The 19,423-nt window shown below is 42.6% G+C and overlaps 1 protein-coding gene across 8 annotated transcripts in view; it reads left to right on the top strand.

Annotated features, from left to right (window-relative positions):
* The window catches only part of LOC139384335 (transcriptional enhancer factor TEF-1), a 62,419-nt gene that overhangs the window by 11,757 nt on the left and 31,239 nt on the right, over window positions 1-19,423 (top strand). For 6 of the 8 annotated variants that reach the window (XM_071129040.1, XM_071129042.1, XM_071129038.1 and 3 more), the window contains 2 exons: window positions 10,602-10,699; window positions 11,158-11,410. In XM_071129040.1, the coding sequence (XP_070985141.1) occupies window positions 11,209-11,410 (202 nt within the window). In that variant the 5' untranslated portion in view covers window positions 10,602-10,699; window positions 11,158-11,208. The remainder of the gene's footprint in view (window positions 1-10,601; window positions 10,700-11,157; window positions 11,411-19,423) is intronic. The other 2 variants (XM_071129041.1, XM_071129037.1) reach the window with 1 other exon arrangement.

Raw genomic sequence — 19,423 nt, 5'->3', positions numbered from 1 at the left:
AAAATTACATTTGAGACCTCTCATCTGCTATTTCATTACCCAGGTCTGTATGATCGGTGAAATGGGTTCTTTTAATTTAAGGAGCTGGATTCCAACTTAGCGTGAACGAGAGTGGTTTATGTAATCTGCCGATAAGTGTCATCTCCCATAATGCCATGTCACAACTATGGCCCAACCCTTGCCAATGCATTCACTTGTTGCCCACTTTTGTCCTTATCTTGCTAATAAGACCATTTCCATGGTTCCGACCTTGGTGTGATAGGAGTATGCAATTATCTGTTAAGGCCCCAAGTGTTTCTACAGGTGACATTCCAACCTCTCTTTGGCCGGGATAATTAGTGTTCAGATTCTCAGACACTAGGAGACCAGCTCAATAGGAAACCTCACAGTCCCCATGGACCTCTCACATCTCAGGACAGTAATGGCTCTAGAGTACCTCTGTGGAGATGGGAGAACCTTCAACCATCTGATTGATGCCACATGGTGTTGAAGACCAGGCATCTGGGGACAGAGATGGAGAGATGGAATCTGGGCATATGTATGAATTCTGTGGTGTACTCACTCAGTCCATGTTTCAGAAATATTTAACATCTTTTAGTTCTCTAATTATCACATTATTACCTTCAAATCAAATTTGAATGGTCACATGTGCCAAATACAACAGGTGTAATAGACTTTACAGTGAAAAGCTTACTTACGAGCCCATTCCCAACAACGCAGAGTTAAAAAGTAAAATAACCTTCTAACAGCATCAGTAATGGCTGTTCTAACTTGTGGGCCTGGTGGCTACTGAAGGTTTTGTGATAAACAAGGTGTAACTGGGGATATGTGGAGTCTATGAACACCAGTAACAGGAATACACAAGGAGATGGGTCTGTTCCATGACAGCCTGTGTGATGAGGTGATAACGATTCCCACTACCACAGAGCCTTCTGCAGGAATAAAAGATCCTGGACCCACTCAGCAGAGAGTGAGCAGACGCAACAAAATATGCACACTCTCACACAGATGTGTGCCATATAAATGTGAAAGGTCGGTGGAGGTTGAAAAGGGCTTCTTTTTTAGGTTAGCTTAATTGAATAGACATTTTATGATTGTAGTTTGTAGAAATCCTTTTGAATTGATGCAAGAACCTTAATCATATTCCTTGGAAATAACCTTATTCACAAGAAGCTTGTTTTAAAACATATGGGTTGGAATGTACTCAACATAGTTGTACCGTAAAGGAAATGTCAAACCAAGCCATATAGGGTTTGGCTTGGAAGTTTATAAGGGTTACAAAGACATTGGAATCAGAGTGTATAAAATATTAGGAACACCTTTTTCCATGACATAAACTGACCAGGTGAATCCAGGTGAAAGCTATGATCCCTTATTGATGTCACTTGTTAAATCCGCTTCAATCAGTGTAGATGAAGGGGAGGAGACAGGTTAAAACTTTATTTTAAAGTCTTGAGACAATTGAGACATGGATTGTGTATGTGTGCCAATCAGAGGGTGAATGGGCAGACAAAATATTTAAGTTCCTTTGTATGTGGTATGGCAGTAGGTGCCAGGCGCATCGGTTTGTGTCAAGAACTGCAACGCTGCTGGGTTTTTCACGCTCAACAGTTTCCCGTGTGTATCAAGAATGGTCCACCACCCAAAGGATATCCAATCAACTTTACACAACTGTGGGAAGCATTGGAGTCAACATGCCCTGACAACTCAATATTTGGAAGGTGTTCCTAATGTTTTGTATACTCAGTGTAGATGTTTATTATCTGTCCAAAAGTAATATTGTTGTAGTTGTATTGTCATTCCTAAGGGAAAGCAGGACACATGAAAACTTTCAATTATGCAAAGAATGTCTCCCTCTTCTGAATGTTGTACATTTGACAATCTCAAACTTTGTTCTGTAGTGGTTTCCTTTGTTTAGGGAAATCTCTTTCCTCCATCTTTTCCAATGACCTTGAGAGAGCTTGACACGTAAAAAGTGAAATTCAATGATTGTCAACATCTTTTGAATTGTCCATCCTATATTAATAGTGCAGTGAGCCGAGTCATTGTATCTTTGGATAGCACTATCGCCTTTGGAGTTCCAGTAAGTGAGTTTTTGGTAAGCACCCAGATTAGACAGTTCACTTCTCTAGGGACTAAACATATCAATCATGATATAGATTGTGTCATGTTTTATTACAGAATAGGGTTTACAAAACCCGGTATTTCCCATCAAAATCGGAAGTGTCATTCAAAAGCATTATAAAGCATGTCTGGATTTGATTGGAGCTTTGGTCAGCATGAAAATTCAAACCTGATACTACCTGAGCCTGATGAGACATATATTAACCACATTTAATGAGCCACTACATTAACAACATTTAATGAGCCCAAGCCCCCAAAAAAACAAATGCTGTTATCTAAGCACACAGTGCCTTTGGAAAGTATTCAGACTCCTTGACTTTTACCACATTTTGTTACATTACAGCCTTATTCTAAAATATATATTTTTTAAATCCTCATCAATCTTCACACAATACCCAATAATGACAAAGCAAAAACAGGTTTTTAGAAATGTTTGCACATCTATTACAAATAAAAAAACAGAAATGCCTTATTTACTTAAGTATTCAGACTCTTTGCTATGAGACTCGAAATCGAGCTTTGGTGCATCCTGTTTCAATGGATCACTCTTGAGATGTTTCTACAACTTGATTATAGTCCACCTGTGGTAAATTCAATTGATTGGACATGATTTGGAAAGGCACACACCTGTCTATATAAGGTCCCACATTTGACAGTGGATGTCAGAGCAAAAACCAAGCCATGAGATCAAAGGAATTGTCCGTAGAGCGCCAAGACAGGATTGTATAGAGGCACAGGTCTGGGGAAGGGTACCAAAACATTTCTGCAGCATTGAAGGTCCCCAAGAACACAGTGGCCTCCATCATTCTTAAATGGAAGACATTTGGAACCACCAAGACTCTTCCTAGAGCTGGCCGCTCGCCCAAACTGAGCAATCGGGAGAGAAGGGTCTTGTTCAGGGAGGTGACCAAGAACCCGTTGGTCACTCTGACAGAGCTCCAGAGTACCTCTGTGGAGATGGGAGAACCTTCCAGAATCTCTGCAGCAGTGCACCAATCAGGCCTTCATGGTAGAGTGGCCAGACGGAAGCCACTCCTCAGTAAAAGGTACATGACAGCCCACTTGGAGTTTGCGAAAAGGCATTTAAAGACTTTCATACCATGAGAAACAAGATTCTCTGGTCTGATGAAACCCAGATTGAACTCCTTTGGTCTGAATGCCAAACATCACGTCTGGTGGAAACCTGGCACAGTCCCTACGGTGAAGCATGCTGGTGGCAGAATCATGTTGTGGGGATGTTTTTCAGCGGCAAGGACTGGGAGACTAGTTAGGATCGAGGCAAAGATGAACGGAGCTAAGTACAGAGAGCTCTTTGATGAAAACCAGCTCCAGAGCTCTCAGGACCTCAGCCTGGGGCGAAGGTTCACCTTCCAACAGGACAACAACCCTAAGCACACAGCCAAGACAACGCAGGAGTTGAATGTCTCTGAATGTCCTTGAGTGTCACAACCAGAGCCGGAATTAAACTTGATCGAAGCTGACCGATCACTGGAGAGACCTGAAAATAGCTGTGCAGCAACGCTCCCCATCCAACCTGACAGAGCTTGAGAGGATCTGCAGAGAAGAATGGGAGAAACTCCCCAAATATTGGTGTGCCAAGCTTGTAGCGCCATACCCAAGAAGACTCAATACTGTAATCGCTGCCAAAGGTGCTTCAACAAAGTACTGACTAAAGGGTCTGAATACTTATGTAAATGTATATTTCAGTTTTCCATTTTTTATAAATCAGCAACATTTCTAAAAACCTGTTTTTGCTTTGTCATTATGAGGTATTGTGTGTAGATTGATGAGGGAAAAAAAGATTTTATCAATTTTAGAATAAGGCTGTAACCTAACAAAATGGGGGAAAAAGTCAAGTGATCTGAATACTTTCCGAATGCACTTTATATGACACATTACTCAAGACAGAAAATCATAAAAGCCCATAGATGTAGCTAGCTATATGCTCTCTTGGGTAAATAAATTAAACTAGCTCCAGTAGGCTAATATTTTTTATTGTGAACTGTATTACTGTACTGTATTGTTCTATACTGTTTTATATGGATTGGAATTACGCACATCGTTCAAACCATGATAAAGCAGGGGAGAACATACGATTCTGGTGCAGCACATGTGGCCTACAAAGTTACAAGTATAGGCTAACGAATTTGATTTGAATTTTGAAATATAATAGGGTCTATTTTTCAAATTAGTAGGCTGACGCATATATACAGTGGGGCAAAAAAGTATTTAGTCAGCCACCAATTGTGCAAGTTCTCCCACTTAAAAAGATGAGAGAGGCCTGTGATTTTCATTATAGGTACACTTCAACTATGACAGACAAAATGAGAAAAAAAAGTCCAGAAAATCACATTGTAGGATTTTTTATGTATTTATTTGCAAATTATGGTGGAAAATAAGTATTTGGTCAATAACAAAAGTTTCTCAATACTTTGTTATATGTATTTGGTCACCTACAAACAAGCAAGATTTCTGGCTCTCACAGACCTTCTTTAAGAGGCTCCTCTGTCCTCCACTCGTTACCTGTATTAATGGCACCTGTTTGAACTTGTTATCAGTATAAAAGACACCTGTCCACAACCTCAAACAGTCACACTTTTTTTTCTCACCTATGATGAAAATTACAGGCCTCTCTCATCTTTTTAAGTGGGATAACTTGCACAATTGGTGGCTGACTAAATACTTTTTTGCCCCACTGTCTAGGGTTATATATCAATCTAAAACACAATTATATATTTTGGATGCAATTTGAATGGAATAGATGGAGAGAGACAGAATGCGAGAGAGTGCATGCGTGTGCACTGATTTAAGCAACGATATTCAAGTGATAGGCTTTTTTTTAAACTCAGCTTTAAAACTCTGCTTAAATTGCAGCTACAATTTAAAAAATTATAATCTTTACAATTGAAAAAAACAAGCTGACCCACAAAAGCCAGATGGAGATGGGTAAATTAGACGTGCATTTGGTCTTTATATTACTGTAACATAGACTATGCTGCAGCAAATGTAGGCCTACCTGTTACAATGATGAGTTACCATGATGAGATGATAGGCCTACCTGCATTTTGAACTGCGCTCCATATTGAGATGGGCTGTCTGCCCCCACCCTCAGCGTTGATTCATCATGCTGAGGCCGTAGAGAAACCAGTTTTAGACATCACATATCATTTAACAGTTCCATTTCACGCCATGCTGTTCATATAAATCATTTATTATAATTTAGCGCTTTCTCTTAGTTATTTATCCCGGGAAAAGGGAGTGGTTTTGGCGGTAAATCCCGGTAAATCTCAGTAACCGGGTTCCCACCATTCAACCATATCACTGAACTCTCTGCGGTATAAGTTGTCATTTTCTTTGTTTATGCATGTTGATAAATTTTTTTTTGTCCTGATTCGCTCTATCACTCTCTTGCTTTCTCACTTTCATTTTTCTATCATTCTCTCTCTCTCTCTCTCTCTCTCTCTCTCTCGCTCTCTCTCTCCCTCTCTCTCTTTCTCGCTCTGTCTCCCTCCTTTCTTGCTCTCGCTCTCTTTCTCTCTCCCTCTCTGTCTCCCTCCTTTCTTTCTCTCTCTCTTTCTCTCACTGTCTCTCTCTCTCTCCCTCTTTATCTCTCTTGTGTAATAATGGATGAGACACATCAGTGCCTTATCATCCAACCCGAACAGATACCAGAAATCCTGCCATCAAACAATAGCCACGTGGTGTATCCTGTTAAGCTTCCATCGTTTCTTTTACAGTTCCAAATCCCCAATCCTGGAACTGTTGGTGTGTGTGTGTGTGTGTGTGTGTGTGTGTGTGTGTGTGTGTGTGTGTGTGTGTGTGTGTGTGTGTGTGTGTGTGTGTGTGTGTGTGTGTGTGTGTGTGTGTGTGTAGATGTCTGTGAGTTGTGAAAGATGCGTGTAGGGGCACATGCTGGCTGAATTGATTGGGGAGACTTTTCAGAGAGGGGTACAGCCTCAGAAGAACCTGTGAACACACACACAGATACAATGAACGCAACCTTTTGGTGAGGAAAGCTATTGAACTCCACTATGATATTATAAGCACATTAATAAAAAATTAATGAAACATGGGCCTGGCTTATGACCGTGCCACCGAGATTTAAAAGCATAGAATTTGCCATCCACAGTGTTAGGCTCTTAGAGGAGGGAAATCCTAATTTCCAATTTTATGTTAGAGTAGACACGATGCAAGAAATCATCCATTGTATGTGAAGAGGGTTACAGGAATATGTGTGAGGAGAAAAGTACACACTTTGGGTACACGCTGTTGTTTCATCATTGATTCGATTTTTGGAAATTCAATTTATCAAATTCATTTAAAGTGGTCGCATTATAGTCATCACATAATTTTCATGTGGGGTTTTGTTGATGTCTTGTTCTTGTCCATTAGTCTTGTCATTATGATGACTGGAACAGTTGGATTTAGTTGAGTTGGGAATTTGATTAGAGTTTTACAGAAACATTTCCAGACATTCAATTAACTGTAATGACTAACAAAAGCCACAATGCTCTTTACCTGCTGAAGGTTGCAGGTGTTCGTATTGTTTAATCATTTTTGTACTATTACGCAGAAATATATGAATGGAGCCAGATTGCGAAGCTCCCATCTACCATACAGTTCCGTTATTACAGCCAATTGCATTTTTATTAAGCATCTTTCTGCTTTGTTGGCATGCTGTAGGGCAGCTAATGCAATGTTGCTCTGCAAGTCTAGCTCCATAATTTTATTGAAAAGTGTGCAGCAAACACCTGCTTATAGTCCATCATTAGTGCACACCAGATGAAATTATCAGGTTTGTTGGTGGGCTATTTTGTTTTGAATGATGTACGATCGAGAGAAAGCGCCTCTCCCTGGGTGGGAATGGGATTTGTCTGTAGCCTATGGTGTCCTTGTTCTGGGTATGTCTGAAATGCTTTCCCTGCTTTGAGAGCGAGGTGTAGCGACAGCAGCTCAGCCACAGTATATTGTTGCATGACTAATCTCTGTCTCCCATCTGCCACTGGGGCCTGGACAAACATCACCACTTCAGCATCATCTGGAGACATATTGCACTAATCGCAGCACTCGTCTCTCTCCCGGTCCAAACACACAGCCAGCTCAGCATAGCATACCTGTTATGGCTAAAGCACACAGGCACATTCTCCTCTGCGTGTATTTATACAGAAGGCTGTGTAACATAGACTAAATATTAGAGACACACTCGTTTGATTGCTGTAAAATGTTCTTAACAACATAGTAAGTCTGTTAGGTTGCTATGCTCTTGGCATGGTGTGCATTTGGATTTGGCTCAGTTCAGCTGCATCATGTTGTATTGGTGAATTTCTTTCCCTTGCCTTTCATTACTCAAGTCTATAGGGGACAGCAATGATTTATGTTCGTCATGTAAATGTTTTAGGGACGAAAAGCCGAAGTCTTGGGGAGTCAGCAAATCCTCTATTCTCTCCTAGCAAGAAAGATAAGTGTTTTATTTTCTGTTTGCAAACATCCCCTGCGTTTGTTTCTCCACTAAGACAGCTGAGTGTCCATAGTTTAGAGGACGTTCATTAGAAGAATGGTCAAGGTGTTCTATGATATTCGTCTTGCGTTTAAAAGCAAACTTTCAGCAAACAATGTCTACTGCTCTAATGATGATCTCACTCAGTTCAAAACAGCAAGAACGACTCACTTGTCAATGTCTACTGCTATGCTCTAATGATGATCTCACTCTGTTCAAAACAGCAAGAACGACTCACTTGTCAATGTCTACTGCTATGCTCTAATGATGATCTCACTCTGTTCAAAACAGCAAGAACGACTCACTTGTCAATGTCTACTGATATGCTCTAATGAGGATCTCACTCTGTTCAAAACAGCAAGAACGACTCACTTGTCAATGTCTACTGCTATGCTCTAATGAGGATCTCACTCTGTTCAAAACAGCAAGAACGACTCACTTGTCAATGTCGAGAGATCAACGAAACACAGGGTAATCAGTAATTGAAACATAAAGAAATATACATCAAACTCTGGCTAATTGACCTCATATTTCCTCAGAATGCTCAAGGAGGCGATCACCCGCTTGGACACAGAATTAATCTGGTTGTTGAGGTGTATCCTGAGAGATGCTCCTTATGAAATAGTGACAGAGGTCAATTATTTAGGGTGATATATCACTGAGCCAAATGACTGCAGAGTCACTTCAGCCATGCCCAGTGATTAAGCTGTTAACTCAATAGATTTATCTGCTGTTCTCTAACACTTGTTCAGGTTAATAGACTACAGCGTGCTAATGACAGTGTTAGGGTAAAGTCATTCATTCGGGGGACATACTGTAGAGTGCTTCTGGCTGTGGTGTCTTGGTGGGAAATAACGCCCTTGACAATGTACTATTCTATTGAATTTACTTTGGCGAATGGTGGCAATAAACGTACCAGTAACAAGATAAATGTGTAGTTATCACCAAAGAATTATGCGGACATTGATTATATCACATTGTAACTGCCATTAAGTAAATGCGTTTGTAAATAGCATTGACTTACTGTAGATCTGCCAGCTGTACGATGTGGGTGCTTCTACTGGCCAAGAGAGGTACTCTTGAGCCCCTTTGCCGCTTCAGTCTTTTAAACTCTTTGTGATTACATGGCAGGGAGTGTGTACCGCTGTTTCCCCCCTCAGAGTAATCCTGCAGCAGCTGCGGCTACACACCATCCTCAGCAATGGATGGAGGAGACAGAAAATACTTATTTATGTTGGTTATATTAACTAAATTAATTAAGAGTACCACTTAAAAGGAATTAATTAGCCTACCAGGTTCTATTATAACATTTCAATGTTATATATTACCCCTCCACCCCTACCCCCTCCATCTTTATACCCCAAATATTTTCTGCTCTAATCTTTTCATGTAGCAATATTATAGGCCAAGGATTTCTGCTGCCCTTCCCTAGTGGTAAATGCTAGTCGTGGTTGAGAGCTCAGTTTTTGTTTTGTTGTTGGACGGGGGTGGGGTGGTGGATTCAATAATTCATTGCACGCTTCAGTGTAACAGTATTCATTTCCTGGTGTGGCGCGTCAGGGGAAACCACCTGTAGAAGAGCGGGGAAACATCAGCCCATTGTGGGATGAACATGGCCATGAGCTCACTAAACACCCCTCCAAATGTCAGTGTTGTTTCCCTCTTTTTGTCCAGACACTCACCTTAGCTCTCGCTTTCTCTCACTCTCACTTTTCTTTCTCGCTCTCTCTCTTTTCTCTCTCTTTTCTCTCTCTCTCTTTTCTCTCTCTTTCTCTCTCGTTTCTCTCTCTTTTCTCTCTCTCTCTCTAAATATTTTTTTTCTCTCTCTCTCTCTCTCTCTGAATGGTGAACCCCTGGAAAGAGCATTCACAGCCATTTAACTTGTTGAAGAAGTAAAGAAGAAATCTTGCTTGAGATCAAGTATTAAAATCATGACCGTGCTGGAAGTGATTACCGGTGTAGTTTATTATTCAGTCTGGGTGGGGGGAGCAAGGCTGGAGAAAAAGCCCAAGCCATTTAGTGGTCGAAATGGGCGTTTTTTCCCCTCCCTCATCAGTCTATGAGTAAGTTCTGCAGTGTCAGCAGTCAGCTCACAAAAACGGAATTCAGTAAATGCTCCCTCCGCTCTCTGGGAGTTTTTTTTCTCCCAAACAGCTTGCTCCCATCCCCCCTCTCCCCCCTCACAAACCGACATTCTAGAAGAAACATATGCTGCTAGTCCCACTTCACAACAGCTTGTGCTGCTTGAATAGAATCTTGCCTAGAGAGGGAGCGGTCGTCTGGAAGGGGAGAGGAGGATAGGGCTAAAGATGGTGGACCGAGAGGGGAGGATAGGGAGGGAGACTGGGTAGTGGGATGGCGGGTGGGGGGTGCTAGAGTGAAGGGCTACAAAAACATCCACCGAATGAACTCCCCAGTTGTGATTTTCACCGTTAAAATTCAACTCAGCATGATTGTCTACAGCAATACATTAGAATGTACATTGCTTTTATGAGTCACTTTGTGGACAATAGTTTTGATTAAGGAGAGATGGACACTTTCAGTTTAGGTACATTTCTGCCTCTAATTCAATCAAATTTCAATCAGATGTATTTATAAAGCCCTTCTTACATCAGCTGATGTCACAAAGTGCTGTACAGAAACCCAGTCTAAAACCCCAAACAGCAAGCAATGCAGGTGTAGAAGCACTTAATGTTAAATGTTAAATGTGATTTCCTCCTTCTGCGCTTACAATCCAGCCATTTGAATGAGTTTTTAATGGGGATCTAATTCAGAGCATGTTGCTTACACAGCATAAATGCAATGAAAATTGAGGAACCTCACAATGGAATGTTCTATGTCAAGGGAATTCACAATGTGGAAAACAGACTCTTTCCTGGAACAAAGAGGACAGGGGATATTTCTTCCGTTTGAAATTTAAAGTGGGACAGATATGGTTGCATCCTTTCTTGAGTGGGCTTCTCTGTTTCTTTTTTTACAGTTCTCCTACATGAATTTCATCCAGATTTAAGAGTCTATTTGACAGTCCTGACAGCCGGTATAAAACGGCTTCAACTGTTCGTGTGCAGGAAATACCAGGTGCGCTGGATGAGTTTTATGGTTATGTTCTCATTATATATTTTATATCTGCAGTCTTGTATTTTTATTTGCCTGCTTATCTATTTTGGAAAGTAAAGGAGGTGAATCTACTACAACAAGGTAAAAATGTATCCTGTGATGAAGTAGTTACATGTGACCTCCATCACATATATTTGTTTCAAATGGGAGCTAACACAAAGTATTTTCAATAGTACCATTTCACATGTCGTACAAAAACTAGCATAAAGCAAAGTTTCAGTCCCTTCCATGGCAACTAGTAAAACTGTACCACAGTCATCCTAACATCCTAGGTAGATAGCAAGGCCAAGAATCCTCTCCTGTTTGGCTCACCACACTATTGACCAGTGGCCATGAGCAGTGTGTTGTCGTCTTGGAGGCAGATGTCTGTGCTGTGGAGAGTAACGGATGGCTTGTGTTTGTTTATTTGGGAATTCCAGATCTCTCCCTACAGTGCTCCAGGCTTCGGCTTGGAGATCCCAAGCTCCACCATGGACCCCAGCAGCTGGAGCGGCAGCGAGAGCCCTGCCGAGGACATGGAGAGGATGAGCGACTCGGCAGACAAGCCCCTGGACAATGACGCCGAGGGGGTGTGGAGCCCCGACATCGAGCAGAGCTTTCAGGAGGCGCTGGCCATATATCCCCCCTGTGGGCGCAGGAAGATCATTCTATCTGACGAGGGAAAGATGTATGGTGAGTACAGGGGTCAGGGATGTGGGTTGGTACATGGCAGGAAGGGCGAGGATACCCTCCTTTGTAATTATACATTACTATTTTTTACATAAATTTTTTTAAGATGAAGGTCACAACATTTCACTTTTAAAACCAATTGCATATCATCATTACACACTCAAATAATCTTGGTATGGGACCTTAAAAAGTGCCCAAAGTGACTGAGGAATATTTTCAGAGATTCCGTGTTGACCGCACAAGTGAAACAATAGACTGGGAGGGAAAATGTCAATCAGGAATTCATTTGTGGGACTTGCAGGCCTCCCTGGCTGTGGCCATACATTAATATCCCTTCTATGCAGAAGTAGGAGTCTATAAGTAAAGCAGCATTAACTATTAGTCAGGGGCAGATGGTACTGCGGCTGCCACCAGCTGTGTCCCCCCTCCCCCATCCCTGGCTGGGTGATGTCATGGAAAGAGGGAATATTTTCTTTCTGCAGTGTTGGACTCTCTCACAGCCTGTCAGTGTCAAGTGAAAGCAGAAAGCCCCTCGGGGTGTTTGTTTGCAGCTGTCATGTGACCCCTCCGGCCAAACCAAATGTAAAGTCTAGGAGTCGCAGCGAAGCCCCTCAGCTGCCGGTACAAAGAGGCTTCAGACCACATGACCAAGCAGCTCACCACCCCAGCACCACCTCCTCTCTCCTACAAGCCGAATGGGAGTGCCAAAGAAACTCACTCACACTCCCCCTGCTCAGGATTAGAGCATAACAAATAGGTTTGCCTAGCGAGTTTTAAATGATTAACGCTAAGGACAAGACTCACTAGTGCAGACTGGACACGCCAGTCTCGTTTTTTGTTGGACGCATTCTTCTCTCCGATAAGAGATCAAATTAGGTGAAATAAAAGTTACATTTGGAGGAGAGATTTGACACCTTACTGAATGCAGTTTCTTTAATGGCCACCATCAGACATATTTTAGCTCAGGCACTTCTACCATTTCAAATTCCACAAAACAGCATTTAACATAACACAGCATGTTTTGTGTCAAATGCAAACCTTGGGAGAATTGATAGGTCTTTGCTGGCTCTGCTGATGCATAAAGAATATGATAATAGCTGATTCAAGGTTATTCATTTACATGAAAATCCATTGTCTGGAGCTCTGTTTGTTTTCAGTGCTGTGTAAAGGGAAGTGCCATGCAGAGTGGTGTTTACAGCTATTCCGTCAGTGCTTGTGTTATTGGGGGTATTGAATGTACTTTGACCTGCCTGAGATCGGGGGGGATTGAGCAAAGGTCAACCATGCCAGATGTGCTGCGTATCCGGTTGCATATATACTCACCAGCACAATCCACTGTCTCCCCGGACTGGCCTTTCACTGTGCCCTGAGCCAGAGCTGTCAGCCACACACAGTGAAATATTTTTACGGAAATATGCAGTTGCCAGTCTATTAGGTACTCAACTTTGTTCACAGAAATGGTTCGCTCCTACAGACAGTGAGTCACTTGGCCGTGGCTTGCAAAATAAAGCAGGCAGACAGGCATCAAGGCATTCAGTTACTGTTTGATTGAACGTTGGAATAGGCAAAAAAACTAGTGAACTAAGCGACTTTGCCTGGTGTCAACAGTACAGGCTGGTGGTAGTGGTGTTCTGGTGTGGGGAATGTTTTCCTGGCACACGTTAGGTCCCTTGATACCAATTGAGCAACGATTGAACACCACAGCATGTCATACCCCAAAGAAGTCAGGCTGTTCTGGAGGCAACCTGTGTAGGTGTGTAGATCTAGTGGGATGATCCCTCTTGTAATTGAAGTAATGCTTCAAGTACCACTGAAGTGTATCAAGGGATGTGTTAATGGACAATGTATTATGTGAGTAACACTCTTCATTTTCATGCTGCATAATTCAATTGCTTTTCTGCAGCACAATGGCCAATGGATCCAAAGATGTGAAGACAACAAGCTTACATGCTGCACATGAAAGCTCTATACAAGGTTGTTTGTTGTGCCTTGAAAACAGACTGGGTCGAGTGCCAGTGTTCAGCTGTGTGAAAGAGCTTTTGAATCAAATCAAATCAAATTTTATTTGTCACATACACATGGTTAGCAGATGTTAATGCGAGTGTAGCGAAATGCTTGTGCTTCTAGTTCCGACAATGCAGTAATAGCCAACAAGTAAACTAACTAACAATTCCAAAACTACTGTCTTGTACACAGTGTAAGGGGATAAAGAATATGTACATAAAGATATATGGATGAGTGATGGTACAGAGCAGCATAGGCAAGATACAGTAGATGGTATCGAGTACAGTATATACATATGAGATGAGTATGTAAACAAAGTGGCATAGTTAAAGTGGCTAGTGATACATGTATTACATAAGGATGCAGTAGATGATATAGAGTACAGTATATACGTATACATATGAGATGAATAATGTAGGGTATGTAAACATTATATTAGGTAGCATTGTTTAAAGTGGCTAGTGATATATTTTACATAATTTCCCATCAATTCCCATTATTAAAGTGGCTGGAGTTGAGTCAGTGTGTTGGCAGGAGCCACTCAATGTTAGTGATGGCTGTTTAACAGTCTGATGGCCTTGAGATAGAAGCTGTTTTTCAGTCTCTCGGTCCCCAAAAAAGAAAGAAAGACAGTGTGTAGAGGAAGATTTGTTTTTGTTTTTTTCAGGGGGCTAGGGAGGAGGGGGAACGTGGTCTTCTTTCATTGCCTAACTAACACAAAGTTTGGTGGGACTGTGAGGCGGGCGGCGAGGGGAGCAGATTGGAACTGGTCTCAGTGTGTTAGTGGGCTTTTTCTGGGGGCAAGGCTAGCTGTTCTGTTCAGCCCGGCAGCTGCTGCTGGGTCCTAGTGCCAAACCCATCATAGTGTGAACTGTGACCCCACTCATACTCACTGAGCCATTAAGAGGACTGTAGCACTACCCAGTATGGAAAATAGGCTGCCTTTTTACTGGGACTCTTTTGATTTTTAAAAACCTGGGTATAGTGTTTGTTTACATATAATAACTGTGTAATTAAGGAAATAGTAAGAAACATCAAACATCTTACCTTCAATCAATTTTACCAAAATCATTTCACTCAAATGTTATTGTTTTATTAAGAAATAATATTTGCACAAAAATGGTAAATAATGATCAAATATTGAAATTGTATTATTATTAGAAGAATGCCAACTAGAGGGTAGTTGTGTTGTACACTGTGGAGAGATGCAGCTCTCATTGAGGCAATGTTGTCTCACAGGAGACACTGAGTCTGGCTGGAGAGCCAAGAGGAATCTCACAACCCAGCCTCTTCATCTCCCTCAGGAATCTCACACCTTCCTTTCTCACCAATCATGGATTGTTGGGATATCTGTATGATGCCGGTGTCATTCTTTAAAAAACAGAGAACAAAGGGGATATCTCTAGAGGTAGCGCCCGTGAAAGCAGATTTACCAGCAAGAGCCTCATCTTTAGACATACCGACCTGTTGCATTTCCCAGAGAAAAACTGAAGCGTTTTGTTTACAATGTTAGATATGTGTCTGTTTCTCCCTGCATGCTACAGATTTCCATTAGTGAGGTGCTCTAGCTCGGAGGGCATCACTTCAGAATGCCACCAGAGATGATGAGAAAGCCATGAAGTGGTCTTCAGTGCTGATGGAGGGCATTGATTGGTCTGAAACGCCACAGTGATTTGTGTTTTAAGAGGGCAAGCCGGGCCCTGCTAACCATAGAACATCTCCCCTCACACAGCCTTGTAATCCTGGTCCACAGAGTTGTGCCCTGATGGACAGACAGACAGACAGACCACCACCGCCCCTCTCATGGCATCTGTGACAGGTGGAGACACAGGTATTTTGGTGATGAGAGACCCTGGGGATAGTACTGGGTACCGTGCATAAAGCTCATCACAAGAGGAACCGTCCTGAGTGCCCTTAAGCCCTTTGGTACCCCTGGGCCGAGTGCAGTTAATTAGCAACAGTCTCTATAGCAACTGCCTCTTGGTTCAAAACAATGTCTAATTTCGGCTTCTTAGCTTATCGTGGCGGTGTTTACCTGAAGAGCTTTCTGGTGCCCTGAGTCTCATCGGGGCTGGTGCCATGCCCAGTCTCAGAGGTTAATTGTGACTGGGGTGAACAACAGCACAGCTGCATGGTAGGCAGAGCCTGGCCCTGGGCTGGCTGATGAGAGGATCATGAAAAGCCCAGTGAGAAAGTGGCTGTGGCCCCAAGCCCCCAACACTGCTGCTTACATAATTCACCTGCTGTGCAAACCTCTATTTAACTCAGCCCAGAAATAAGGTTGACGCATGAAATGACATGCCCCACATTATGAATGTATTCACTGTATATTTGCATTTACGCGCTTGCCTTGCATTACAAGTGAGTGAATATTTCCCATTTTACTGCTGGCAAAGAAAATCTGAATTCATTAATTTTTCCCCGGTGTTGCCTATAGTCACATTTCTTGTATTTTACACCCATCACTTTAAGAGGATGGCTGTATCTAATTCTAGTGTTCCATAGCAGAGCTGTTTAACTCCTCTGGTGTGTGTGTTACATACCACAGCAAATGATTCCACTTAACATTAATGTAGACAAAGCACTGGCACAGCTATCATAAACCAGTCTAAATATCACAATATGTTTGTGTTGGAGCAGTGAAGCCGTGGCAACAGTAATGATTATGATGTGTGAAACGACCATCTGTCTGGGGAACTCAGAGGTGCTCTGCTCTTGGAGGCTGTCGTCTGATTGGGCCCTATCTGACCCTGGTCAGTCACCACGCTGCATCTGTTGAGTTTAGAGGTGGAAAATGTTACTGCTTTCTGTCATTTCAGCTTGATGACTAAGGTACAGGTAAGACAGGGCTTTACATACGATTCTGGGGATTGGCGACACTATCAGTCCACATACAGTCCACGTATGCCTTGGTCCTTCTTGTCTTTTGAAACAAAGCTTTCCCATTACTGCTATGCTGTGTGCTCTGTCATCTCATCAGTGGGCGGACCCATGCCCCTCCTATGGGCACTAAGTGGCACTTGGTTTGCAGGGATGCCAAGGATGAGTTAGGCATAATGAGCAGACCTGGCTCACCCCCGATGGCCCAGCTCTGTGCTCCTCTGGGGCCCGCCTCGCCGGCCCTGCAGTGCTTCCAGAGACAGCGAGCGGACCTGAGATCCCCCGCTGGGCGGATAATGAGGAATTCTGGGATCAGCTCAGGCTCCCTGAGTCACCTGCATTCACACAGATTGGAGTGTGCGGAACTTCAGGACGGAGAGGCATCAGACACCTCCACAATAATCCCCTCTTTGTTCCTGAGCCATTGTGGCAATGGAGCACTGCTGTGTTTTTACACACATGAAGGAAAAATTCCAATTATATTATATTTTTTCTCCTGATAAGAGGAACTCTTGAAGTGTAATCTGAGTTTAGTCTGGACGGACTGGATGTTGGCATTGTGAGACTAGCAGGGGGTTGTGTTGAATAATGTAAAGGATGTAAAGGTCATGAGTTCATAGGTTGACACACCAAGTTATGTAGTCATTCTGGGTCAGTCAGTGAAGCTGTTTCTGCTCCTATCTGTTTGTTTGTCGTCCGCCCTGCCCCACTCACTACAGTATATTTAGTTTACTCTCAGGGACAATGCTTCCAATTGTCTGCTCCTTAAAATTCTGTCGGATTTTCAAAGGGAGATTGTTGCAGTATAACGAGACTCAAAGGCACATGACATTTCAGCCTCTAAAATTCAAGGAGGGTACCTTTTATATGTGCTCTTTGTGCTGTCACTTTAAACCAAGCTCAACGCTGACAATCCTGCTGCTGCTTGCCTGCACCTGTTGTTTTGTGCCCGTGGCAATGAAGAGAGAGACGTGTGTGTGTGTGTTCGTTCAATACGCAATACGCCAGCTCGAAGAGTATGAGGACAGGTGATAGAAACAGGTCGGGTTATATTTACAACTGGATTTCATATCGCTTATGTAATCGTAATGTAATCAATTTACATTCGAATGGATTTTCACAGAGATTCTCCGCTTTTTTGATGATCAGTACTGTTATTTTTAGTAGGGGTCTCCCCAGCATGTAGACCCCAGTGTTAACCTGTGTTGTTATTGAAGTGACCCTGTGTGTGAGGTGTGACCAGGCATGGCATGTTGGCACTTGTCGTAGATTCCTGTCTCCTGCCTGCCTGCCTGCTGCGTTAACCAGCCGCAGGCTGTTGGGGGATTGCACCACGCTTGGCTGCTCAGCCAGAACAATGGGCCCTGGACTCTTGTTGTTGTTATTTGTTGACCAGTGGGTGACGGGATGCTATTGGCAGGAGCTTAAATAGTGCTAAAGAGGCGGCTTTACTCGCAGATGCAGAAATAGGAACAGAGATTTGATTTTTATTTGATTTGAGATAGCATGCAACGTTTATGAATATTGAGGATACTTTTGGTGTATCCATATGTCAGGGTTGGACGAAGGAAAATCCTTGTAAATCTCTTTCCGCTGGATTTGTTTCGTGACATTTAGGGACTTTTCGGTATATTATGTAAATCCATCAGCATACAGTAGCTGGTATGTCTGTTATGAACAGCAGTCTCAGTTTGTCTTTTGTAGGTCAGGACCTCAGTTGGTTTATCAATGTCCAGACACAGGCTCCTCATCAGAATGGAATGTACCATGGAATCTCAGATGGCTTTCTTAGAGACTGTGAGAACCCAGACACATTTATACACAGACAAAACAGACACACATACATGCATGTAGGCTAAACACACACACATAAACACGGACCTCTGTGTCCTAAAATGATCAACACTGAGGCTGTTTTTATCATGAAATGATTGTACAAAATACAACGTTTGTTTTTCCCATATAAAGGACACAATCAGGTTTTCAAGTCCCATCCTGGTCTAACAAGAGAAGAAAGAGCGCATTCTAAAGGTGCCATGTAACTCCTGACCTGCAGGGAAGAGAGACTACAGAGGGTTACAGTGTGCTCAGTTGTGATTTGACCGTGGCGAGGTTTGCTCAACGTTTTTTCAGGAAATGTTTGCATGTGAGAGCAGGGTTAGGTTAGTTAATATTCTGCTGCCTGTGTGTGTCAGGGACTTTATGGGGTGTGTCCCAGCAGGGAAGCCTGTGTGAGTCTCTTTAGAGCTGGGCTGGTTTCAGGTTGCACACTCCCAATTGGCTGCTTTTGTTTGAGTAAAACGCTGAAACTCTGGGTTTCTTAAAGTTGCAGTGTCTTGTGCTCTCCATTCATGTAGAGCATCAGTTTAACACTGATGATGGCACCATTTTATATTTATGAAACCCTTTCTACTGATGAGACCAGCCATTCTACACTGACGAAACCATTCTGTGTAATCAATGTAAGAATGGAATCTGTACTGTTACTCTATATTTTTCAACCAGTGCTCCTAAAGCATTTAATGTTGGCAGCAGATGTTGAAGCCTGTGATTGTATGTCCAAGGTAAAGCCTATAGTATTCTAAACTGTAAGTCTGTTCATGAAGAGGATCATAAAGAACAGGTAGGAGATATGCTAACCTTGCCAATACTGCACAGTGTTTTTTGCAGAGAAGCAGACAAAGGAGCTGCTCTTAGAAGACTTCTATACTCATATCTCAACAGCAGAGTTTACTATCATTTACTATCATTTACTATCGTGTTTGGTCTGTATCACAGGCAGCTATCTCTTCTAGACTGATTGGAGCTGTCAGATTGTTACAGCCTTGACAGAGAGGATTGTGTGCGATTTCTCTGTTGGAAAATGATAGCATTCCCTCACAACTTTGAGAGATAAGGTTTTGACTTTCAGCCTGTGTGAGTGAAAGAGAAGCAAACAGGGAGAAGGAGAGGCAGACCACATCAGGGCCACAAAGTTGGGCTTTTCATTTACACATATTGGTCGCCGCTAACAGGTTTTTCTTTGTGTTCAGATGCCGGATTGATCCTGAGAGATTGAAAATATTGATTTAACCCTGTGAGGGGGCGGTTGGGGGTGCCTCCCTGCCTGCCAGCCAGCGTCATGTTCACACA

This window comes from Oncorhynchus clarkii, chromosome 26, assembly GCF_045791955.1.
Source record: "Oncorhynchus clarkii lewisi isolate Uvic-CL-2024 chromosome 26, UVic_Ocla_1.0, whole genome shotgun sequence".
Taxonomy (NCBI): Eukaryota; Metazoa; Chordata; class Actinopteri; order Salmoniformes; family Salmonidae; genus Oncorhynchus; species Oncorhynchus clarkii.
The sequence above is the reverse complement of the archived record's forward strand: the minus strand, read 5'-3'. Positions and strand labels throughout refer to the sequence as shown.